Source organism: Anarrhichthys ocellatus, unplaced genomic scaffold (assembly GCF_004355925.1).
Source record: "Anarrhichthys ocellatus isolate YVR2014 unplaced genomic scaffold, GSC_Weel_1.0 scaffold2, whole genome shotgun sequence".
Classification (NCBI taxonomy): Eukaryota; Metazoa; Chordata; class Actinopteri; order Perciformes; family Anarhichadidae; genus Anarrhichthys; species Anarrhichthys ocellatus.
Genome location: NW_022280032.1, coordinates 3653531 through 3679075, shown reverse-complemented (window position 1 = coordinate 3679075; position 25545 = coordinate 3653531). Strand labels below are relative to the sequence as shown.

Here is a 25545-nt window from a genome sequence, read left to right as displayed (position 1 = left end):
AAGGGTGGTGTAGGTGATCAAGGAGAGGATTGGAGGGGATTATTTCTCAGCTGCCTCTGCCCATGCTCCCTGCTGGAAGTATTCCCCCCGAAATGTCATCAGCTGTTGAATACAGGACACAGGATGGGATAGAGCCCATGAAATACCTACGTTGTACCTTGTCTACCTTTTCAAGTCCCGCCACGCCACATGCTCCAACCAAGGGAGGATGACAGGCCGTAGTGATGCGTTGATCAATTCCAGCATTCAGAAGTGTGAAGCACCAAAAACAAGTCCATTCAACAAGCATTTCATTTTATGAGCAAACACAGAAATTTTGTTTAATTTTAATCTTTAAATTAAATCGTTAAGCGTTATCAAAGCCCCTATGTGAAAGAATTAAAAATGTCAGACTTGTATCGAAATGTTACAGGCAACAATGCATACCTTGCCTTGCGCGGCAGTTGGATCTTCGCGATATCACGAGATCACATGGAAATCCATCTCCTCAGGCTTCAAGTAATGCGTTTGAGTCCAGACTCGACCAATCAGTGTCCTGTGGGGAACGACTGGCAGCTGCAGGCGTGGTTTAGGAGTGTGTGACTAAACAAACCTTGGCGGCTCCTAATAAGGTTAGCGAAGATGCTGCAATAGCATCGCTCATATCAGAACTGGAGAGTTTCTTCATTTAAAGAAGAGCAAAGAACGGCCCTGAATTTCTGGATTGAAAAACTGTTTTTGCTTTTCTTCCGACTGGCAAGAGTTTGATTGACATCACCCAAGCACCTGCCAAGTATTTTTTTTGCACCAGGATCTCATCACAAACACACTGATGCCAACAGAATCATTTTGAAACAATCGAAGAAAAAATCAACACATAACTTCTTTAATTTTAGAGGATAGATGTGAGATGATATTCTGACATGGACTTTTAACAGCCGTGATTGAAAGACGGGTGCAGTGCTTTTCTGGACATTGTTTTTGCCAAACGATGTCCTCGTGTGTAAGACATGCAGCCTTGGCAGGCTCTTTTAAGAAAACAAGGCTTCCCCAAGGACACACCCACACACACACACACACACATACAAACACACAAACACACAGTTCCTGCTCAGAACACTTCTAATTCCCGGCAAGCATGTCACAAAACACTTATGCTAAATCAAATGGGTGATTGTATGAAATGGAATTATCAAGCATGCACATACTTGTATGCGTGCACACACACACACACACACACACACACATGCGAAATCACAAATGTCCTGTGTTGTCAGTTGACTAGCAGCTGCTGGCATGATCATGGGTGACCTTATATCTACTCAGAATAGAGCAAGGAGATATTTGCAAGTTCACTTACAACCCCGCTGAGTGTGTGTGTGTGTGTGTGTGTGTGTGTGTGTGCGTGCGTGCGTGCGTGTGTGTTTGTGTGTGCGCGCGTGTGCACGCATATGAGACAAGAAACGGGATGACTTGGTCTCCGTCTGAGGTGTCATCTAAGGAATGCATGACGAAACCGGGGGAGCCGTTTTTAGGCCACTATGTCGCTCCTGAGACCCATGCAAACACGGTAAAGGAAAGCCTGTGAGGCCGACCCTTAAAATACAAAACAGTTGTCACCTCAGTGCGAGTGGACTTACGTTGCATGATGTCCATGCCACTGATGGCAATACTACAAGTTAATATTAGTAACTACTGGTGTCACTCGGGTTTGCCCCCCGAGTTTCTGCTGGTTATGTACATGTTGCCGTGCTAACTGTGACACTCACTGTGATTATGGATTATGATACGATTTATAGATGTGTCACTGACTTATCCATCACCCTGCTTTTATTCATGTGCAATGAAAAAGCCCATACTACATACTACATACTGCATAATGAAAAACAATGTTTTTTGCCCTGATATACAGATGGTTACATCCTCAATTTAAATTTTAAGTAATGTAAAACTTTGTCCGTTTTCTACATTGACCTCGTTTTCTGAGCTGAACTTTTGCTTTCAAGTGTCAAAGGCAACGTTCACGGTTCAAGGTCGTTTTAAAGACATGACCACTGTCTGTTACCAATATGAAGGCATGTTGTTTTAGGTATTGGTGAGGCGATGAGGCCCAGTCTGAGAAATAGAGCCATGACTTTGAAGCCTTATCAGACACCAAAGCGTTGCTGAAAGGTTTATAATGCTATCAGACAGGATTTTACTGCTTCAGAAAGTTAATTTATGCTTCAATACTTCTAGCCTTAGACTATCTCTCCACTTCATAAAACACACTGTGGCTTACAACGTCCTAAAACGTGACAGTAAGTAAACAACATTAGGCAAAGCGAGCCGATTTCCTACTGGACAAAAAATAACATTAACACCCAATTACATCTTTTGCTTTTAGTGTGAAAGGTTACTGTCGGCATTCATTCCTGGGACAAGCTGATTTTCTGCAATAATCCAAAAATACATAAGTTATCTCTGCAGAACTCTATTTTCCATCATGTCCGTGACGTCAAAGATGACGAACCAGAAAAGAAAAACAGAAAGGCAACTTCATCCAGGGAGTCAATTGCCTATTTTAGCAGGTTTTCTCGTGTTCAAAGAGTCACATATACGCAGACAATTATTGTCACAGAAGTAGATAGAAATGAAACGTATCTCTTTCACTTACTGAACCCTGGCTCATGTACAGTAGGTAACAATATTTGATTCATTTATTTACCAGACGTGTTTGTGGGAGTGGTGAATATCACATCCACTCTGCGTCAGTCCTTAACCTCGCCCACGACATTACTGTATGTGACAGCCATAGTTGTGACACTCGACAACCATCTCTGACGACTGACCATGAATTAAACTAAGCAACAAATAACCAAAGACACCACATATGCGTTTTGTTGTGACACTTGTCTCGTGTTGCCTTCACATTTTGGAAGGATACGTCTGTTTGAGTTTTGACCGCGCTGAGGTGCAACGGTTGCTTATTTTCTCCTGGAGCATTCAAATTAAAAGTCACAAGTGCGTTGAATGGCTTAGAAAAGTGATTCTATATCAAACATCAATGTTTCATCAAGATTTTTTGTCACTCTGATCATCTGACCTGTGTCACATGTGAGAGAAGAAATCTGCATGGGGACGCCATCAGCTGCAGTGTGAATGTAAGCGACCCAACAGATCTACACGCCAAACCCCGATGTGCCGTCATCGGCGGTGACACTTGTAAATTTAGTCATTACAGTTCCAGTTAAGATGACGTTGACTTGGATGACGCTGTGACTGCTGATGAGTCTCTGGTGTTTGTGTATCTGTTTCCTTGTCTACTGACTTACAGTCATTTAGCAGACGCTTTTATCCAAAGCGACTTACAATAAGTGTATTCAACATATCTATTCAAGAGGACTACTAGTCACCAGAAGTCATAAGTGCATCTCCTTTTTTAAACAAGCATCTAAGAGCATAAACCAGAGCAAAAGTACAGTGCAGAAACAAACTATGACCAAAGACAGCTGAAAACCTGCCGCTCTCGTGACCCTCCCGTATGCATCGAGCACAAATCAGGCTTTTCTTATTCTCTTCTGTGGTGTCTCTGTTCTGCATCCATTTTACGTCTCCATTTCTGTCTCTAATTCTCTCTGCCCCCTCACCCAAGCACACACACACACACACACACACACACACACACATTCTCTCCTCATGTGTTTATTTTGGTAGGGTGACTCTGGCTGGCTGTCTTGCTCTGAAGGCTGGAACCATGACGGAGAGGGAAGGAGGGAAGAGGGAGGGACCTGGCAAACGGAGAAGGGAGAGAGAGAGAGAGAGAGAGGGTAGTGAGCTGCTATAAAAGAGAGTGCTGGAGCTGTCAGTGGCATTAACTTCAGCGGACTGAGATTCACAAACACAAAACGAGAAACAGCCAGAGAGACAAGAGACATCGGGCACCAGTTGAAACAGAAGCGTTCACATCGAGGAGTGAAGAACAGATGCTGACCCGAGCAGCTCAAGGGCTCTTGTTTCGTTAAGACTGGTACTTTTCAGTGTGCCTGGACTTGGAGGTTTTTGAGGGTCCATTTGTTTGGCTTTGGACGAACTCTTGTGTTGTGGCTACTGAGACAGAGACTTCTCTTCAAATAGAGACAGAGCACCAGAAAGAGCAAGAAAAAACTAAGTTCTGAGACGTCGGCCGTCGTCTTTCAGCTGTATCCACGCTTGGTGTTGCATTTGATTTAAACCAGATTCAATTTCCATTTGGGCTTCTGTTCTACCAATGGCTGCTGTGCGTCAGATGGTCATGGAGGCCTCCGGCTTCCACGTTCTGCCGGCCCACCTGATGGCCTCGGCCATGGAGGAGTTCCCCCAGCAGCTGCCCGTCCCCAAGGGCCCAGCGAGGGGCAAGAGCCGCTCCCGCCGACCTCGCGAGGCCCGCTTCAAAACACAGCCTGTCACCTTTGCTGAGATCGCAGAGGTAGAGGAAGAGGGTTCTTCGCCCCTGGAGGAGGAGAGGGCACGCCGTTCCTTCCTGCAGTCCCTGGAGAACCTGCGGCGGAGCACGCAGACCCTCCATTGCCCGCCGGCTGCCCATCACAGCTGCACCCCCACACCTACACAGGCCAGCCTGGACTCCAGTGACTCCGACTCCACCCAGTGAGCGGCGTGGGACGTGCCCATCTCCTGCCACCCGTGTTCCTCCCTTTCGCCTTGACGCCGCTTCGAACGGAGGCCAACTGAACTGAACCAAACTGGCCTGTCTGCCAGCCTGCCTGTGTGTAAGCTGCTGCTGTCATACGCTGCATTTAATACTAACATATCAACAGGTGTATAGCTCCGAGATGCACAGGCTGGTTATACTGCTGTATAGATGCGATGAGTGGAAAAAGTAGCAGATGCTGCTGCATTGAGCACACTCTTCAAATGTATTCCTTTTCTACTGTACACGTCTGTGAGGAAAACTTGAATGATGAAAGTTGGTTTTTATTTCTCCATTTTAAAGTTGTATAGGAATTTTTGGTTCAAATCTGATTTTTCTACTTGACCAGTCACCATAGAAAGGACTGTTGAATTAATCTTGTGAGTTACACTGATTACACACACTGTAAATACTTTGACTGAGCGACGGACGTGACCTGGCCGTCACTGAAGCGGTAGAGTACCGTTGTATTTGTCAAGAGAGTTCAAGCTCTTGTTTCACATCTTCAGTGTGAATGAAATCTCTTGCTTCAATTCCTGAGCAAATCAAAATGCCTTTCTAAATGTCTCTATTTATTCTCTTATTCTTTGATCATAACCAAGTGGAGTTGTAGATGTGACATTTTATTGCTCTTTCTGACTTCTAAAGTCAACTTGACTTTGAAACAAAATCATAACCTTTATACTTTATATTTGTTTTACTTTATACATATATATTACAATGTTTGCCATATGTACTTTAATAAATATTTTCAAGTATTTTGAGTCATTGTCTAATTCATTCTGTGATTTATATTGAGAAAGTGCATTTGCTGAAACGAACAAAAGTCTGCATTGAGTTCTGTGTTATTCAGACATTTTTTGATATCAACTGAATTGACACTGTTATCCTGATTTAATACAGTACATCTAACTACAGTGAAACAGAAAGAAACTAAGACATGTAATCAATAATAAAGACCTGCAAAGGTCAACAAGTCTCAACACCAGGACAACAGATCTGAGAAAACAATATGGACCCTATTGGTTGATGTATGACAGAGACATTATGGGTGAAGACATAAAATCCCATCAGAAATGCATATGACCAGTGGCAGCTGGCCAATAGTGGCCCCACCTTGAGCCACAAAAAAAAAATTATAATAATAATACATTTTACAAATTGTCAATTTTTGTGTTTTTGAAATATGGAATGTGCTATGGAAAATTATGATATCTGCGCAAAATATATGCTTTTCCTGCACATCCTCGCCGCCTCTCCGCATGTCTCAGCAGCGCTGGGGCCATCGAGAAATGGCCCACAGGAGGCGGGTCTATGAAGCAGTTTAAACAATTGCTGATTAAAGATATAAATAAGTGACATACAATTTAGCCAATCAGCGTCCTCAAATAGATTCAGCTGACGAGAACGCGCAGCTCGGGGCCAAACGACTTTGGCCCCGAGCTGCGCGTTCTCGTCAGGAGAAGTCTCTACAGGCGAGCGCCAGCGCGAGCACTACTCCTCCAAGACCCGATTGAGAGGAGAACTTTGGTGGAGATTCTGCAGATCCCAGATCAGCCTGACCTCACAATCAGACATCAGACTAGCGGGAAAGGGAAGCAGTACATGCGAAGCTTCTCTGCTAGCTGTACACCAGACAGGTTTGGCTAGCTGGATGACGTCATGCTAATAACTTATTTAGCTTTTTAAAACAACGGGGACAGATCCAGCACGGACAGTTAGGGAGTGAGGAATGAGGAGGTAAGGAAACATGAGAACACCAGGACACACATGGAGAACTCTGTCAAGCTACATATCAGACAAAGTGAACATCTTTTCTTCTACATAGTTGTCCTCAGTCTCATCTGCTTAACGTGGTCATGGAGGCATCAACATTTAATTGAGATGTTAAATTAACAGTGAAAACTCATCATAGCTTAATTTAACATCAGTATTCATAATTACACTTCATGTTTACTTCTCCTGATCTTGACCTCCTATAACAAGGTCCATAGGGGCAATAAATAAACATGTTCTCTTATATTATATTGTGTATATATATATATAGATATATACTGTATATCTATATAATAGACACACACATACATATATAGATATTATCTATATATGTATGTGTGTTTTACATTATACTGAATATTATTATATGATATATATATACATGTGTATATATATACTGTATATATATATATATATATATATATATATATATATATATATACGTATATATTATACTGAATTCCCTGTGAGGGTGACAAAAATAAGATGTCCTGACGTGTTTATCAAAGTGTTATTTACTGCTTTTTTTCGTGTTGGAATAAATGTTAAATATTTAACTGCAAAGTAGTAATGCGTGTTTGATACCTTATTGTTTTGTATTAAATCATACTGGGACGTTTGCTGTAATTGATTGGATGGCCCTACCTAGAAAACTTTCCACCAGCCGCCACTGCATATGACTGAATCAGGAGTACATAAAAGAGGAAGTTACGAGACACTGGGAGGTGACATGTAGCCTTTACTGGCTGTCCGTCTCCAGTGTTATTGTTAAGCTAAACTGACATCCGACCCATATGTAAACACACAATACTTGGTTGCCTCTACTGCATGCATGCTGGGCTGGTGACGCACGTTCAGTAATGTCAGGTTGCCGTCAGTGAACTCAGTTACACGATAACCTCCAGCCTGATGACAGAAGTGCCCTCCACGGCCGTCCTAATAACCGTTGTCTCCCGATCCGCTCGGTGACAAGGGGAACGTGATGCAAGACTTCCATCCGGGTAGACTCTGAGGAAGTACATCTTCAAGATGAGAGGGATGTTCTCTCCAGACGTATGACGGCTGAAGTGTTGGACGGTGATGTCTGTGACGGACACATATTGGAGATCAGTGTCTGTGAGACAGAAAGGGGTAGCAGTGTTTTACTTATTGTCAACAAATCCTATGAAAAGACTCAAACCAACAAATGTTCGTCCGTAACACTTTCGGACTTCCCTACTCTCTCTGTGGCACCTAACCTCAAGCCAATTGATTCCCACATGAGGACATACTGTACGTCCTCAAAACGAGACTGAAATATATAGTTTCATCATTTTTTAAAGGTTATGTACTTTGTCAAAACAGCTGGGCACTGTAGTTTTTAGCAAACGTGTATCAAACAGGAGTAAATAGAGCATTTGTTGGGGACTATTTTTAATCAGGGATTAATACAAATTTGGTGTTCTAGTGAGTATTTATGACACCGGGCCAATATATATGGTTATATGGTTGACTCTAAATAAACTGCAGTGCTCATGTTTACTGTAATGAAGGAACATGTACAAAGTGTGGCTCATTTATGTGTTTTCAATCGTGCTTGGACAACAATAATGCTTGAATGGATCAATGTCGGTTTGGGTCTTTTCATGGTATTGGTTGACGACGGTAAGAAAAATACAGATTGCTGCCAGCCTTTCTTCCAACTGTCTTGCATATGTATATGTGCACACAGCAAGCAAAGCAAACCATCATGACAACCCCTGACCCCGCTGCTGCGTCTGACATCAAACAAAGCACAACTGCCTTTTTTTTTTTTAAATCAACGACAGTTACTTCCTGTCTTCCTGTAAGGAGGATGGACAAAGACCAGCTGGTAGCACAATGTCTCCATGCCCCTCTCACACAAAAACACACATTAGCCAGTGTTTGTCTCGAGCTGTCATACTTGACCACATCCACAGCAGAATTACTGCCTGTTTTTATGTGCCGCAATGTAACTCTGGAAGCATTTGCGTCACTGAAAGTCTACTTAAGGGTTGTACAACAGTTCCGAGAAAGAGAGAGAGAGAGAAACAGAACATTTGTCATCATGAGGTTGACGGATGATCCGGTTCAGACCGCCACTTTCCGCTTACTTTCTCCAGCAACCTATATTTTTATGTTGCAGAGGAGATGTGCAAAAGCATTAATGTAATATATCAAACAACATTTTGTCCCCACCAAATCCTATGTATGAGGACATTTCTCGCCGAATTAGTTTCACTGTCTGATTCTAACTGCATGTCAGATGCTCAGGGTCTTACGGTTTGAGATACATTTTATAGAGACTGATTCAAACCAAAATTTTGGCAGAAAGACGAGGGAAGAGTGTGACTAACTGTACACTTCTTTCCTCAAAATGAAAAATGTAAAGCCTGGTGTCTGGACCAAAGCTCTGAGATTGAAGCTCTGATTACACTCCAGCTCATTAAAGGTTAAAGCGTCCCCTCTTAGAGGATCGGAGGAAGGAACCAGACCTGAGCAGCAATAAGTTGAATCTTAAAATCATCAGGATAACAGTAGGAGAGTTAAAAGAGGGTTCACGCGACCCTGCGATGTGCATAGTGTCTTTGTTAACATCCTGGTCAAAGAAAAAACAGCTTAAAAGGGCACCATGTCTGGCCAGTCCTCAAACGTGGAGGCTGAAAAGACGTAATCTTGTTAAAGTGCAGATGCGTTTGTTTATTTTTTCCCCCAGTCATTGTAGGTGGGATGCCAAGCTGTTTGAAAGGCAACATCACTGCTTTAAGTGCGCTATACTGTAATTACAGTGTGTTCGCTGTCTGACCTGCCAGGCTCGATGAGACAGAGCCGACAGCAAACACAAATGCACAGCCTCCCACTGACGCTATGATTCATCCAGGTGGAAGTGTACACATTTCCTCTTATCTTATATAGGATCAACAGCTGTAAATTACATCAAGATCTGTAGGAAGCACTCTGTGCTAGTCTATAAGAATTAACTAATATTTTTACATGCTAAAAGTAAGTGAAAGTGATATTATATGCATTAAGTGCTTTACTTTTTAATGACATGATGTTGCATTGTTCCATCCGTTCAGAAAAATATCTGCCTGTTTTGTTTTTTTAAGTACATTTAGCTTAATACATGTCTGATTTCTGCTTTTGATTACTTTCTTTTTGTTTGCTTTTATCTACTGCTTTTAATAAACATGAAATGTGTTTAATCATGTACAACAAAAGAGACAACATAAAATGTTTTAACATGGACACACAGGACAGACAATAACGTGACGTGGAATAGAAATCAGAAACAGCCGCATGGAACAAGTACATTTTCCAAAACCAGTAGGTATCTCATGGGAGTTACGGTGAGAACACTTCAGCTTCATGAGAACTAGAACCAAAATGTAATTTTACTAAATCCGATTTGGTCCTCTCTCTTCTGAGAAATAATAACAGACATTATATAGACATCATAATCCCTCACAAAGGTGTATTACCTTCCCAGACTTTGTTTAAGATAAAAACAGTGTGTGTGGAGGATTGTTTTTATTATGAATCAGGCCAATCTGTTAAACTGGGCTTCATGATACAGACAGATGATGCATGTAAGAAAGGTCACCGTAGCATAAAACAAACACCAAACGTTGCCTGTTTTTATGTGAAAAAAGATATCCTGGTCGTGTGAAAGCAATTTATTTTAAATCTGTCAATTAACAAAAGGGATCTTGCTCATTTTATTTTGCCTGGTTTGCTCCTGCTCTCATTATTCTTATTATGTTTTATTATATTATGTGTCTAACATATTTAGATTTTATTTGGCATCAGATTTCAACAATTTGGAAAGTGACACATTATCTCAAAATGTCCCCAAAACAAGCGGAGAATGTTGTCATACCAAGCCACAGTTCTCTGCCTTGTTTGTAATACAAACACAAGCCAGGAGGCCGCTGTGTGGGGGCAGAGAGATTTACCTTTAGGGTCACTAAGGTGAGGAAAGGTTTTCAGGTTGCACCGAACTGAAGTCTTTCCCACTTCAGTGACGCAAAGATGACTTAATTTACATTGTGACAGGGCTGCTCTAGTGATGTGCACTTTCATACATGTCCGCATTTATAATATCTAATACCATAATTGCCTTGGAACAAGAGTCCTCTCTGCCAAACTGAGAGCATCTGCTCAGTGATTCCACACACAGTCTGGAGGACATCATGGTGAGCAGCCTGTTAGTTCTATTGTGTGTTTTTTCTCTTTTGAACTCACTCAGACAACACAGGTTTTTATCTTGGATGACTTGTACCATCAGCATCACGAGGAACAGAGGACACCACACCCTTGCATCCTCGCTCAGCAGCTGAGAGCTGAACAGCAGAACCCAATGGTACAGTGGATGCCACATTGCTGCACAGATTTCTGAAAGAGGGACCCCTTTTAAAGTGGCCCAGGAAGTGGCTACACCTCTGGTGGAGTAAGCTACCAGGTCACCTGGGACTGGGAGGTTCTGCCTAAAATAGGCCCCAGAGACAGTGTCAACAATCCAATGGGATAAACACAGTTTGGTCACGGGAAGCCCCAACTTCTTATTACTTAAACAAACAAATGACTTGAGAGTGTGCGCACCTTGGAGACTGAGTGCGTACAATATAAGCCCTTTGTGCCCTCCCTGGACACAAGGTTAGCAGGCCCACTTCTCCCCGTGGCTGAGCCAGATCGAGTTGAATTGCATTGGTCTCGACCACTTGGTCAACCGTCTGATGTTTTACCACTCTGTGCAAAAAATGAGGGATGTGTTATCAGCCTTCAAGCTCAAACATTCCTCACTTACAGATGTAACACTCTCTTGGCAGAACATATAGTGAAGAAGAAAGCTGTTTTGTGAGACATGAACTTAAGGTCGGGCTCCACTATGGGTACATAGAGCGCTTGAGTTGTTTTAGCACTGAAGGGAGATCCCACTATGGAGCTCTGAGAGCACTGCTCAGTTGCAGGCGGCACACTCCCTTGTTGAACTGAGACAGACTGTATCCCCATTGCAACACCCCCTCCCCCTGAGATATAGCGGCAGTGTTATATGTAATTGACAATATTTGTGCATTCATAAGTGTCTTAGCAACAGCATTCTCCTAAATGCTTCCTTGACCTATATCCTAGTGTTTTGACTTAGAGGGTGTCTGGTGGGACACAGAAAACAGAGTCTAGATTCGAACATTCAGCATGCTCCTTTCATCTCTCTCTCTCTCTCTATTTCAAAGCTCTTCATCTCCCCCTGGTGCTGTAGAAAAGAGGTGATTACGGATGCAAAACAGAAAGTGACCCACATACCTCCTCTCCTGATGTTCTATTTTCTTTAAATCTTTATTTTTCTTGGTTTGCCCTCTAGCCCAGGGGGGAAGCAGGAAGATACTACACTTAACCCCGTTCACAAATTATCTGAAAAACAGAGAAGCTGGGTCCATGTACTTTGTACTTTGAGACAATAAACCCAGTGTCAAGGGTTTAGGTCTTTTATTATGGTTTATTATCTTGCATACATTCTTATTATATACTCTCAAAATGTCATATACAGTTTATACTTACATATGTGTAGTCATTGAATTGAAATAGGCCAACGACATACTGAGTACACCATTGCATGGGATTTTTTCTGGTCTGTAGTCAGAGCATCCTACTTTGCTTAAAACTTGAGGGAACATTCAAAAACCAATGAGAAGACCCAGACCTACAGATCAAAGCCAAATGTTGCTCTGAATGAGAGTTTATTTTTCCATTTTAGGCAATGAGAGTGAGAGAATGGTTGAGGATGCCAAAGCTCTGATTCTCACTGCTTTACTTAGCACACCAGAGCAAGTGAATAATCATCTGTGAACCAGCATAACAAAAAAGAACTGATGCCATTGCCCATTTTAATTTTTTCACTTTCCTATAAACAAACACAGATCAAGCAGCTGAGACGAAGTGGACATTGCACATGTATTGATATTTTTGAAGTCTTTATTCTTTCCTACTTTACTGCAACTGCTGCACAACAATTTCCCTTTGGCATACATAAAGTTATATCTTATTTTATCCTGTTGCCCTCAGATACATAGGCTCATTTTAGTTTCCTAGGTAATCCATGGTCCAATGTCGTTTTATAATAAATACAAAATGTTTAAATTTTTACTTTGAGCATTAAAAAGTGTAAATCCATCCAATTATGTAGGGTACTTTTAACTCTACATAATTCATTACCAAGACGTAACGTTAGTTTTTAAAAGTTAAACGCAAGTGATGCCTGTCAGTGTTTCTATTTGTATAGATTTGATTGACGGAGCATTTACCCAATGGAAAGTTAACAAGGGATTTAGGGCGAATCGCCGGACAGCTGACGCTTCATTTCGGACCAATGAGGTTGTTGTTGTTGCAGGATGTAACCAATCACAGTGAGGGGGCGGGCTCCTGTTCAAGGAGCGCGAACGGTTAAGGACAAACGGGACCGAGAAAATGGCGAATATGGACGAGTTTAAATAGGGATTTAACGTAATATGGACACGTTAAGCAGTTTTGATATCGAAATAAGTTTGGGCGTGTTTCTTTTCTACGTCAGGTGCCATGTTAATTAACGGTGAGCGCTACACCTGTGTTACACTGGTCGAAGCTAGTTTGTAATCACGTAAACTTTAGTCTTGGTAGCTATGCTAGCTAGCTAGCTGGCGTTAGCAGGATAGCTAGAAACATGAAGTGTCCTTAGTTGGCAGACGTGAATGGCGTCCCTGTGCCCACACAGCGATATAACAGCGGACCTGAATACATTGGAGCACGGCTGACCTGTGTTCATGGCTTATCGTTGAGTTAAGGTCTCTGGGACACCGTAGTAGACGTTATGGCTCTAAACAACTTGGTTTTTGTTATCGATGTGGATTACGGAGATCAACTGGAAGTCAAGAACCATCTCCTGAAACGAGGAATATTACAAACCCTACTGCATTTCGGCTACAAGTATGGATTTGACAAAGTTCGCTGGGGTTATAAATTCTTTCAATCCAAGACTGGCCGCAATGCGAGCCTTCTATCAAGGGGATCGGACTTTAAGGAGCTTCGCCACAAAACGTTTGAGGACTTTGAAATAGAGTTTGAAGCAAAGTTTGACCTGAAGGATAAACCGTGCCCGTCCCAGCAGCAGAAGCAGCAATACAATCATTCTGCCTCCGTTCAAAACGCACTCAAAGAGACCCTGCTGGACTTCCAGTGGGACAGACCAGACATCACATCTCCCACTAAACTGTCCTTGAGGCCGCGGAAGTCGAGCCGAGCTGGAAAGCCCAGCATTTCACAGGAGGAGGATGTTTCAAATAACTGGAGGAATGTGGTGTTTGTTGTGTCGGAGTGTCCACGTTCCAGGACACAACTTGTGGACTATCTTTCTTTGGGAAACCGTGACCTGCCGACAGATGTGACAGAGCACATATTACCCAGGGTGCTTCACGACATGCTGATTCAGCGACAGGTAGTGCTGCACTGGATTGACAGTAGATCACATGTTCAGGTGAGTACTGTAGCAGTCGAGAATATTACTATAATGCACCTGGACAATTTTGACAAAATCTGAAATCGCAACATATATAACTAAGTAAGTTCATAATAAATAATTTCTATATAAATAGCTCTGCTTTCCAATACTATTTTGTGTAACTTAGTTGTGGATGTAAAGCAGGTAAGTGTCACTCACTGCTTTTATGTGGCTAATGCAGCCGTAGAAGCTCATATATCAACATTTAGGCTACTGTGTATCACACTTTTTGGCCTGTTGAGATAGAGATCAGTGTCAATTTACGTATATCCTGTGGACTTTACTGTCACAATTAAGCACCTATAGGAGATTTTTCAGTGACCTGTTGGGCAGCACCGATATCATCAAAACACCAAATGAGGAAACAGATTTGTAGATATTTTAAAACCTGCATGATTACGGCATTAACCTAAAATTACCTCATACTCCGAGCTGTTTAACCGTTCATTGTGAATTATAGAATAGCACCAATCCAAACAGGCTGTTAAAGCAAATTACAATTTCCACCGACTTTAACAACTTGGATATTTTGCCTTCTTGTAGGTCATGAGTTGTGAGGATCACCTCGGCTTTGACAAGCTGTCTGAGGTCCTAGCTCAGCTGGGTGGCAGAGTGATCCCCGTGGTTGCAATGCTGAACCTCTGCTCCAGTCATAATCCAGATGCAGGCTTCAGGAGAGAGGCTTTTGCATTCAAGTCCAGCATTGAATACTTGCTGTCTTCTGAAAGGCAGCACCGCTTGGCTTTTCCTGTCATAGGTGGTGTTCTGCGGTGGGAGCAAGGTTGGTAACATGGAAGTGAACTCTTATCACCATCTGTTCTCACTCAAACAAGCCTGAAATAGTGCATCTGTTAAAATTATTATTGTGATCTATAGTTTTAATACAGACGCAAGATAATTGTGAGACTTTATACTGTACATCCTCATTGTTTTAGGATTTAATCTTCTTCTAATCTTCGTCTTGATATGAGATGCAAGGGACATCAAGCACATTAAACATGAAGTTGAGAATGAACATTTAAGTGTGTTGTGTTGTTCTTCACCCTCCCAGGTGACATGACACAGAGCTGTGGCATCATGGTTGAGCCAGTGTCTCGCAGACAGAGGCTTCTCCCAGAGTCGGTGGAAGTGTGTCTAAAAGGAGTGCTGCGGGACTGGGATGACTCGTCACTCAGACAGACATCCACAGAGTCATGGGTGCTACAGTGCTCCAGCAGCAATGACCAGGGAGCAGCTGCTGCCTTCCAGCAGCTCCTGATGGAGCTGTCTTCTCATGCTCTGCACATGGTGAGACATCCAAACAGTGCTGTTTTTCCACAAGAGTCTCATTATCTCAGTTGGAAGAACACGCATCACTCTCTATCAACACTTCATCCCACAGTAACTCTTAATGAACTGGATGTCTTAATTTTTTTATGTTTATGATTAACGCCGTTTAATTGTGTGTGTGTGTGTGTAGTTGTTGAGGGTGTAGAGATCAGGGGCTGGGAACAGGTTATGCAGTATATTGGCATACCAATAGCCCAGTGGGGGTCAGGCCAAAGATGTCTGCTCAGAATTAGTCATCTTACCAGGGACAGAGGAGACAGGTGGTGGAGCGGTTTCCTCCAGCGAGGATTTCTGGTCTTTGCTGGACTTCTCAGGACAGGCGTAACTGGCACCGCAGCAATTTTTTGACTAAATAATTGTCAATAAATCTCTTTGTTTTGACTTAATGTTATGTTTTAAGGCAGCGATGTCGCCCGAGGAGCACAGGCTTTCGGTTTTACACACATACACACATGCATTATTTTTTTTATCGGGATCGGGTCTTCACAGAATGTTGTGGGGAAAAATAACTCGACACACAGAGACAGACCTGCTATGTGTCAGGCGCACCGGTGCGACCCAAGAAAATGTTTACTTGCACTTGATTAACAGTAACCTGCCCTTTTTCCCGCCTTGTGCTTGTTCTCCCAGCTCTCTGAGGTGAATGACAGCGGCCTGGTGTGCTCGGCTGTCCTCTCGCCCATGTCACACTCGACAGCTCTGCTCACCGTCCTCCAGTCTGAAGTCACTGAGCACGACCAGTTCCTGACCACCGAAGTCATTACACCGGCCACAGCGGAAACCTCAGCTGAACTACCAGATATTGTGAGCAGTGTTCTGGGAGTAGTGTATGACATCATGGAGGAGGAGGACACTGTTGATGGTGAGGATAGAACAATATATAATATTTAGGTTCCAAAACATCAAACGGATATCTTTGGAAAAATGTCTGCGTATATTTATCAGTGTTTTGAAAAACACATGTGATTATCTCAGCAAAAATAGTTACCAAAAGGTTGGAGTTGACTTGTAGCTGTTAAAAGTAAACAAGTCATTGGTTACATTTACTACACTTCAACAGGATGGTATAATATTCTTATTTTACTTTTTCGTATGTAATGGTAGATGGCTATTTTTATTTTAATCTATGTACATGCCTCATTAAAATTGCAAATATTGGAGACATCAAAACGTTTAAATGTGTTTGATGGTTGCAGTATATATTTTATTTATAATGTAGGTTGTATTGCTCGCTGTTAATTGTTGTTTTTTTATTGCTCAGACCAACCAAAGGATCATCCGGTTCCTGAGTGGGCTCAGCAGGAAGTCAGCCATTGCCCGCTGACAACCGGCGTGTTGGAGAGTTGGTTCCCTCAGTCAGACCAGTCAGGAGTGAGTTCCCATTTAATGGAGTCAATGAGGTAAGATTTCAATCGTTGGTAGAATTTGTAATTGGCACTTTTGACGCAAGAATTTCTGTTAAGTTTTAAACACAACTCGTGGCACAAAAAGTGACGGATGGTCCTGTTGTTTTACTTACTTTGTTGAGCAGGTTGCTGGATGCAGTGCCAGAGCAGAGGGACGAGGAGGAGCAGTCTGTCCTACAGCAGGAGCTGATCAGCGGTCTGGCTGAATTGTATCAAACATCCCGGGGAGCAGATGCCAAGAGGGGCAAGAAACGTGAGGAAGCCCGTCTCAATTTTTATGCACATTCCAGGAATTCTACAAAGGTTGAGAAATTTGTAAAAGTATTAAAGTTAAATTTAGAATATTGGGACTTACCAATTATCCTCTTAAGTATAATGAAAGTTTAAATTGTGAGAAAATGGTTTAGTTTCCAGTATGTTCTTATCGAGATGTTATCACGAGGGAACGTGGCACGAAAAGTTGATCTGAACATTTCCCATCCTTGATCTACAGGTGGCGCCCAGCGCACACCAGTGAAACAGAAGATGAAGACAATGAGCCGCTCATTGCAGATGCTGAATGTGGCGCGGCTGAATGTCAAAGCCCAAAAGAACCAGGCCGAGGCGGAGCAGCTTGGTGCCGAGTGCAGAGGACCAGAGAGACCGGGGAAGAGACGGTCAAGTGACCGGAACAAGTCTGGAGGAACCACCACCATCAGTGAGTGTCTCTGTTAAATCAATACTCAAATTATCACCCTGTTAAAGTGGATACGCATATTTCGTAAAGTGTCAAAAGTCAACGTTTTCATAAAGTTGCACATCTAATGTACCTTCTCCCGTGTTGCCCAGGTTTCGCTAGTGAGGCAGAGCTGCTGTCCCATCTGAAATGCAGTTATGAGAAGACGATGGCAGAGAGAGACTCGTCCCTCCTCACCGCTGTCCACCAGCTCCTGTTCACTGTGAAAACCTTCCTCGGGACAGAATCAGACCTGCAGGTGAGACAGGCGGCAGCTTTACATGTTCTTCAAGACTAGGACCTGACCCTCTTTCATCGTTACAGCAGACTGGTTATTATTATCTTACTCTGGATGAACTGATAGAGGCTTGTGCTGCACAATTGTGGATAGTCATACATTGTGATTTCAGTTTTTATTTACATTTATGAATGATTTAAAACAGTGGATATGGAGCAGCCAGCTCGTAGCCATCTAGGGAGGTCCAGAGACAGAGAACCAGAGTAAACTTTGACAACGTAATGCTTCATCCACACACATTCTGCCATGCTTTAATGCTACACTGCTTACAGAAAATGAGCCCAACGGTGGGCTGGTAGTCTATATGTTGGTTTCAAATAACAGGGCAATGTAAATAAGGACAACTCATTCATTCATAAACATCTCTGTGGCTTTTTAATGCTTCTAAAAAGCAGGAACTTTTCCTGTCAGAATAATGAAAGCTTTAAGTGCGTCACATAAAGTGCATATAAGTCCAATGTTATTGATTTGCATATCTAAGATGTTCTCCCTTCTTTGCAGGTAAAGACCTCCGTGTTTGTCCAGCAGCACCTTCTCAAGTCCGGCAAATCAGTCAGGCAGCTCTATGGCTCGGCTGCTGACGTCGATGGCAAAGTCAGAGAGTGAGTGTTTTGTACCTTTTGTGTGTTCTCTTTGTTTTTAGAGTCAGTAAAACTCAGCTCACCAGCCACTTTAACACCTGTCTGTGGGCATACTGGCTCTCTCCGAGGTGTGAAATGTGCTTGTGTGTTTCTGCTCATCCTCCTTCATAAATCACGGTTCTATTCCACGGTCAAATGAATTGTATTTATGTGTCAGTAACACAGATTGTGTCCTCTAGGTGCAAGCTTCAGGCGCTGCTGAGGTTGGACTTGTGCAGACTTTTCTCCACGGAGCAGTCTGACTCACTGGATGTTGATCAGATGGCAGAGGAGGTAAGATGCTCGCCTTTGAGTCACTGGCGCAGTTGAATCTTCTTACAGAGTATGTCGTGTAGCAGTGATTGTTTGTACACTATACTGATGAATAACAGGTGCTTCTGTCAGTATTTGGCTGGTTGTTATTGTTCTTCTTTAATTGATTGTTAACATCACAAAATATCAGATATCCGATTGTATGGAAATATTCCCACATTTAATGTATTTTTATTAACATCCTGAAAACATTTTGACCAGCAAAGTTTATGGTTAAAGTAAATTCTTACCTCTTCTGTTCCTCAGGTGGCTGAAATGCTCAGGATTATCTCCTTAACTAAAGACCCAGTTTGCCTTGCAAGGTTCCTGGGAGATGAAGTCCTCCCAGGGTAAGTGTGTGAGGGGCTGCAGTGATGGGATTCTTTGTTCTTTGTACCCAGATCAGTGAAAAGAACAATAAATACATCGTGTTATGCTAGAGTAAATGTATCGAATGCATCGCTGATTTGTTTGGAAACAATGTAGATAATAATGCATCACAGCATTGATTTGTAATAGCAAACAGTGGTTTTAAGTGCGCTTCCTCCTCTATAGTTGTTACATTAGTCTGTCTGTGTCATGGCAGCTTCCTGACCGCCGTCCCCAGAGTGCTTGCAGACATCTACCACAGTCTGGGCACCCAGCTCCCTGAGGCTCTGGTGGCTGTTCTGCCTTCTGACGTCTTCAGCGACGAGTCGGTGGCCAAGGACAGCATTTCTCCGTCAGCCTCCTCACCGCCTCTGTCCACACGCAGCATGCTTTCAGACGGCAGTGATCGTCTGCAGGACCTGCGAAATCGCTCAGCCAGCAAGAGGAGGTGAGGTGGAGGCTGAATGTTGGAATGACACTCGTGTTGTTATGGAAAGGCCTGGAATAATAAATAAATAAAAAACTTAGATACTATAACAAGGAGGAGACAGATGATTATGTTCTTTCAATTTCACTGGAAAAGATTCATAATCAATTGTATTGTTTAATGAGATGTATATTTTGTAAGATAAATATGTCCGAGTGTTAAGGGTTCTTTGCTCTTCTTTTTTTTTTCTTTTTTTTTTTTAAAGGAGTGGGATGCTGACTCGTCACCGCAGCATGACTGAATCATCACAGAGTCTTCGCCAAATAGAGATCCCCAAAAAGACTACAAGAGCTGTAAGATGACCAAAGATACTCATGATGTTTCTGTTGGATTATTATAAAACTTTGTTCAAGTAGTATTTTCACAACACCTCATCCAAAGGTGTGTAGACATTTAAATGTGTTACTGATCGTCTCGTTCTCAAATGCTTACTGAGTTGTCGTGTGTGAAGACCATCGCCCAAATAAGAGACCTGAGATGACATTTGCAAAACCTTTTCTTGGTTATTTTAGCTAATCCATATGTCTTTACCTGATTTATTGTGTTTTGCTTTAGTCCAAATCAAAGGTCTCCGTTGCTTTGGAGAAAACTGTTGCAGAACCACAACCTAAACCTCAGAAACAAGAAACACAAGGTATGTTCTACTTTACTTCTAACTGAGACACAAGCAGCGCCACCTGCCTACTCAACCCGCAATCTCATCTTTTGACTGATTTTAAACTGAATTGAGCCTGTTTTTTTTTCCACAAAAAAAGGAAACTAGAAACTCTTTCCATCCTGCTTTCAAGCTGACCTGGGGAGATTGTTTTATAGTCTAAAGGCAGATTTTGGGAACAGTATCAACGTAGACATTTAGTAATATCGGGTCGAGAGTCCTAAATACAGACCTTGTTGCGATCGTCCACAGAGGTGACAAAGGTGAGAAGAAACCTGTTCAACGAAGAGATCGTTTCCCCCTCAAAGAAAGCCAAGCTGCCAAGGAGCCAGTCTGTGTCCGCAGTGGAAGGCTTGAAACGCAAGCGGGCTCTTGAATCTGAAGGTAGACATTTAATTATTGCAAATCCATTGGAAGTAAGGCCGGCGGAGAACCTTTTACTTTCAGTGTTTAGCCATTTAGCCTTGTTGTTGACTGTTAGACTGACCGTTGGGCAGAAGTTTAGTGTGTTTTTTGTGATCCCCTCCAAACATCCTGTTCATTGTTTTCAAATTCTTGCTTTTCAGAGAGGCACAAACTTCTGACAAAGAAAGTGTGTGAAACACCTCACCACAAGCAGGTGTCCAGTCGCCTCCTATACAGACAGAAAAGAGGACGGTATGTATTTATCAACAGTTTGCCTCATTGAGGCTTTTTTAAAGTAATTCTACGTATTTTATGACCCAAAAATGATCTGAAGATGCTAATTATTGTGTTGTGTTTTTGTTTTCAGGAGCTCTGTCCCATCTGAGGAGTGCATCGTAGAAGAGTCGCCAGTAAAGCCTGCAGACGGTATTTTACTGAAGTCACAGTCTTTTGTTGTTTTTATCACACAATACATTTACATGAATGTGAGAATTACACTCTGGCTTTGTCTGGTGTTTAAGTACACAACAAAAGTGTGTGTAGTCTTTTGAAATGAAGTAAATAATCCAAGATTTAAACACAGCAGAAGTCTTGGGGTTCTATGTTAACATATATTTATTTTAAAGAAACTGAATCTTATTTAGCTTGAAATAAAGAGGCTCACATTACTTATTATCTTAATCTTGCATTCAGCCATTGACTTAATTCACTTCAAAATACATTATATTTGAATGTTTTTCACTCCTCTGTCGTTTGACAATTGATTTAATTAGTTTTGTGTCCTTGAAACACTACCCATAACTCACTTACATAAGTCCTCCTGTGCTTTGGTTTTGCATCAGACCTAAGAAGGAGCCCAAGGATAAAGGCGTTTGCTCGAAGACACTCAAACATCTTCTACTCGAGTTCTCAACCTCGCTCCCGCAACCTGGACAGGGCTCTCTCTGCGTCGCAGCTTTCTCTCAGCGATGGCAGAATCAGTGAGGTTAATGTAAAGACAGTTCGGTCTCCCATGCGTCTCCTTTTTGGGGCTGCTGATTCCTCCGGTTGTCCGTCTGACCGGTCTTGTGCAACCAGGCTGACCAGGTCCCGGCTGTCCACAGACTCCAGTGTCTTTGAGGTAAGTTCTTTCTTTTCGGTACTCGATATCTTGTATCAACTCAGTTGGTACAGGAAATGTGTTGTTCTATTTCTGGTGGATTATTATACAAAGCAGCTGGTTTCTGATGCCCCTAAGTGGCCAAACAAATCAAGTTATTACAGGTTTAATGGATTATTTTCTGTGTGTTTGTTTCAGAGTCCAAATAAAACTCCAACAAGGCCACCCGGCAAATGTGGGAGAGCCATGGCTGGGATCACAACACCCAAGACCCCTCGAACCTCAAGGTCCCCCAAAACCCCCCCTCCATCAAGGATGCCTGTTTTCCCTGTTGCACAGAGCCCTGTAGCAGGTGGCTCTCGTGAACTTGGTCCGGCTCTGAGAGGCAGTCCTTTCAGATCTCCAGCCAGACAGACTCTGTTGGTAGAGACACCTACCAAGGAGAGCCCACTGAAGGGAATCCTCCGTACTCCAGTCAAGGCCTTGGTCGAATGCCTCTCCGCTTCTGGATTACATCTTCTCAATAGCCCGATTTCTAAGACTCCAAAGAAGAGTGTCACGTGGTCTCCATCCCCTCGAAAATGCCCAGTGTCGGAGAACAGTGTTGCTTTCAAGGTGCCAGAGTCTCCTCGTACCGCGTCCCGCACGTCGCCTCGACTGTTGAAAACACCGAGCAAGCTCAGCAGTCCTGTCAAAGTCACAAACACTAAAAGAGATATTTTCAAGACCCCAGAAAAGACTTGTCAAGTGAGCCTAGTGAGGGTTTCTGAAAATGTAATTTTGACACTTGAAAAACATCAGAGGTCATCTGAAAAAGTTCACAACGGGATGAAAACACCTGAAAAAGGTGATGCTGTCGGTCTACTGGAAATGCCTCCTCCGCCATGCACACCACCTCCAGTCCACCACCTCTCACCTCTCACTAGAACTCAACCCAAGACCCCTAGTCCTCCTCACAAAATGATCACTCGCTCTGGACGAACTCCAGGCAAAAGTTCAAACGTTGCATCCCCGTGTAGGCCAGTATTGACACCAGCGGGATGTAGTAGTAGTTCAGAAAGTTCAGACACTTCGGCTAAGTCCCTGAGAAGAACACGGTCGGGTCAAGGTGCTGAAACAATCAGATCCCAGTCGAGTGAGAATGTTGTGGAAAAGAACATGCAGTCGGATACAAAAGACGAGGTACGAGCCGAACCTTCCCAAACCTCTGAAACGGACTCTCATTCCCACACAGATTCACAGCAGTTTGATTCTTCGTGTTTTAACTCCGCGTCCACAGACGATGACAGTATGGACATTGTAGATGCTGCAGTTGTAAAGACCCAGTTTAGTGGAGGTATCAAAATGAACATAAGCTTTTCACGGAAGCCCTCGAAGTCCAGTGAAGACTTTTTGCCAAACGAAGTCGCTCCTAAATCCCTCGTGCCAACGCAAGGCACACCTGGCCGGATCTACGGCTTCCGGCAGACCCCGGACCGTCAACAGAGGGAGGCTGCTGCTCGCTTGGGCTACGGGAACGAATCCCCTCGGTTTTCAACCCCTAGAGGCCCCGCAAGACCGAGTCGACAAAAGGGCATGGCGACTCCGAATCCTCTGACTTACCAAGTTGAATTGGAAATGCAAACATCAGGACTTCCCAAGCTCAAAATCAAACGCACAGATTCCATGAATGCGGGCGATTCGGGAGCTGGGAGCCCTTTAGTTTGTGTGAAACCTTCTCAGCTGGAAAGCCCCTTGGCTTTGTTTTCTAAGCACAGAGATCCGTCCATCTGTACTCATGTCACTCCGGCCAAGAGCACGCCTGGAAAAGGTGGAAGCGTCCAAACTTACATCTGCCAGTCTTACACCCCTACACGTCATCCTGCGGGAACCATGTCTCCGGTGGCAACTGCAGACATCATTCCCCTCACTCCTTCCCCTCAGAGTGTAGGGACGGTGACCCCGGACAACTTCAGCAGCTGGCCGCGCAGGAAGAGGGCTCAGATTGGTGTGGGCGGGGGCAAGGATCGCGGCCCGAAGGGGGAGCCGTTGCTGGCGGAGTTGCTGGAGGAAGCGGAGCTCGGAGTTAGCAGATTGCAGGATGTGGACGACGCGGACGAGCCTTCAAACTACAAAGCCACAATATTTTCTCTGGCTTCCAAACAGTCCTCCCCAGCTGGGGCAGATGCGTCCCCTCTTTCCTCGGTGGAAGACTTGTACTGGACGGAGATGCTGGCTCAGCAGACGGATCCTCAGAGAGCAGAAGAAGACGTCATCTGGGCCGCTGGAAGTGGAGACATCAAGTCAAGTAAGCTATAGTTCCCCACATCACAGCTGAGATCCCTTACATAGCTTCTAGATTCTAAATCAGTATTTACTCTGCGTTGACACATGTAAAGTTGTGATGAATGCATGTTATGCTGTTTGGTTGATAGATGACTGAAATTCAATATTATATTATATATATTTTATTATACGTTTCCTGCCTTTTGACAGTCGCGACTCCTCCCAGCTCAAAGGTGAGGAAGCCGGTCACAACGAGTGGGATTCTGGCCCTCACTCACTCTCCACTGTTGTTCAAGAGCAGAACGGGCTCTTCTAGTCAGAGAACGCCACATTTTAAAGGTAAGATCTCTAACGCTCGTGTCTTTACAGTTATCTTTTTATTTTGACCAGTTAATTGAGTTGTCAAACATGACAACTTCAAATGTCTTGTTTGATTGACCAAAACAGTCCAAATAACAAAAATAAATGCGTTGGAAGTCCTCATTTGAGAGGCTGGAGTCAAAGAATATTGGGATTGTATCTGCTTGAAAAATAACTGAAACAATTAATCAGTTTCAATTATTATTCTGTACATCGACATATTGATCAATTGACTAATCGTTTCAGTTGCATCCTTAGTCACAAAGTGTCTCGGTGTTCGACTGTCCACGTGCTCTTATCCATGTGGTGTATTTTGTTCAAGTGAACCCAACATGATCAATACAATGAACCTGACGTTACCCGACAATCGTCGTTCTTTCCAAAACGTTGTAGATGAGGCCTCATCGGGGAGGACGGTGGAGGTGGACGGAGTGGACGGCTCTCCCTTCAGCCAGCCGATCAGACACTCAAACACGGGGAAGACCTACAGCAGGAAGAGGCTGCTTCACTGAACCGTCAGAAAGATGATCCATTCTGTGTTTCTACTGTGAAGTTCTCCGCCATGTTTCATCAGGAGTGCTTTTGATGAAAGATGTCTTTGAAGCCCCGCTTGAAAGCCCTCTGCACATGAATGAGTGTCCCTTTCAGTCCCGAGCGTTTCTGTTCTAACCGGTGGCCTTTTGTTTTAATCATGACATGTTAAGATCGTAGTCTGGCTGAGCACCGAGATGAGAAGCTATGCAGTTCTGCCGAGATGTTTAAAACTTTTCCTATTTAATGGTTTTATCATTCAAAGTAGGCCGTGTTCTCTGCACGGGTCTCTGTGAAGTTAACACGTTGGAAATGGTGATATTACCTCATCGTTGTTTTTCAAAGTTGTAATAAGCAAATTTACAATCAAGTCTAAAGTTTGTTGATATACTATTCATGTTTATTTATTCGTTTGTTTTTTGTCATAAACCTGCTTTTAAGTGACAGGGAATGGCCTAATGATTGATTCAGATTGTAAATATCTTATGTTACCAAAGTCTTATGTAAATAAATATCAGTTTTCTTAATTAAGTTATTGAGAATGTGTTTCTTTATCTTGAACTCTCCCTGCTTTGTCAGGATTCACTTGTTTTTTTGAATAATTGACAAAGCAGGAAAAACCTTGTACAGAAACGCAAACCACTACCTTTCACTGAACAGACTTCCTTCTCCGAGTGACTTTTATAATTCAACTTTATCAGCGACCAGCAAATAAAAGGAGAGCTTCTCGTAATCACAC

General features: G+C 43.1%; 2 protein-coding genes across 2 annotated transcripts; both read left to right on the top strand.

The window, feature by feature from the left end:
* Nucleotides 1–3850: 3850 nt before the first annotated feature.
* Nucleotides 3851–5423, top strand: cunh11orf96 (chromosome unknown C11orf96 homolog). Its single transcript, XM_031869256.1, has one exon. It carries the CDS (start codon nt 4229–4231, stop codon nt 4607–4609), a length of 381 nt encoding a protein of 126 aa, XP_031725116.1. The 5' UTR covers nt 3851–4228; the 3' UTR covers nt 4610–5423.
* A 7452-nt stretch (nt 5424–12875) lies between these two features.
* On the top strand, nt 12876–25335 carry ticrr (TopBP1-interacting, checkpoint, and replication regulator). The gene is made up of 21 exons (XM_031856084.1): nt 12876–13931; nt 14499–14736; nt 15007–15242; nt 15915–16146; nt 16546–16684; nt 16816–16943; nt 17184–17387; nt 17519–17664; nt 18205–18305; nt 18524–18617; nt 18903–18985; nt 19222–19452; nt 19697–19784; nt 20047–20125; nt 20399–20530; nt 20713–20803; nt 20919–20977; nt 21394–21671; nt 21849–23937; nt 24126–24254; nt 24669–25335. The coding sequence occupies exons 1-21, from the start codon at nt 13269–13271 to the stop codon at nt 24785–24787; spliced, it is 5559 nt and encodes a 1852-aa protein (XP_031711944.1). The 5' UTR covers nt 12876–13268; the 3' UTR covers nt 24788–25335.
* The last annotated feature ends 210 nt before the right edge of the window (nt 25336–25545 follow it).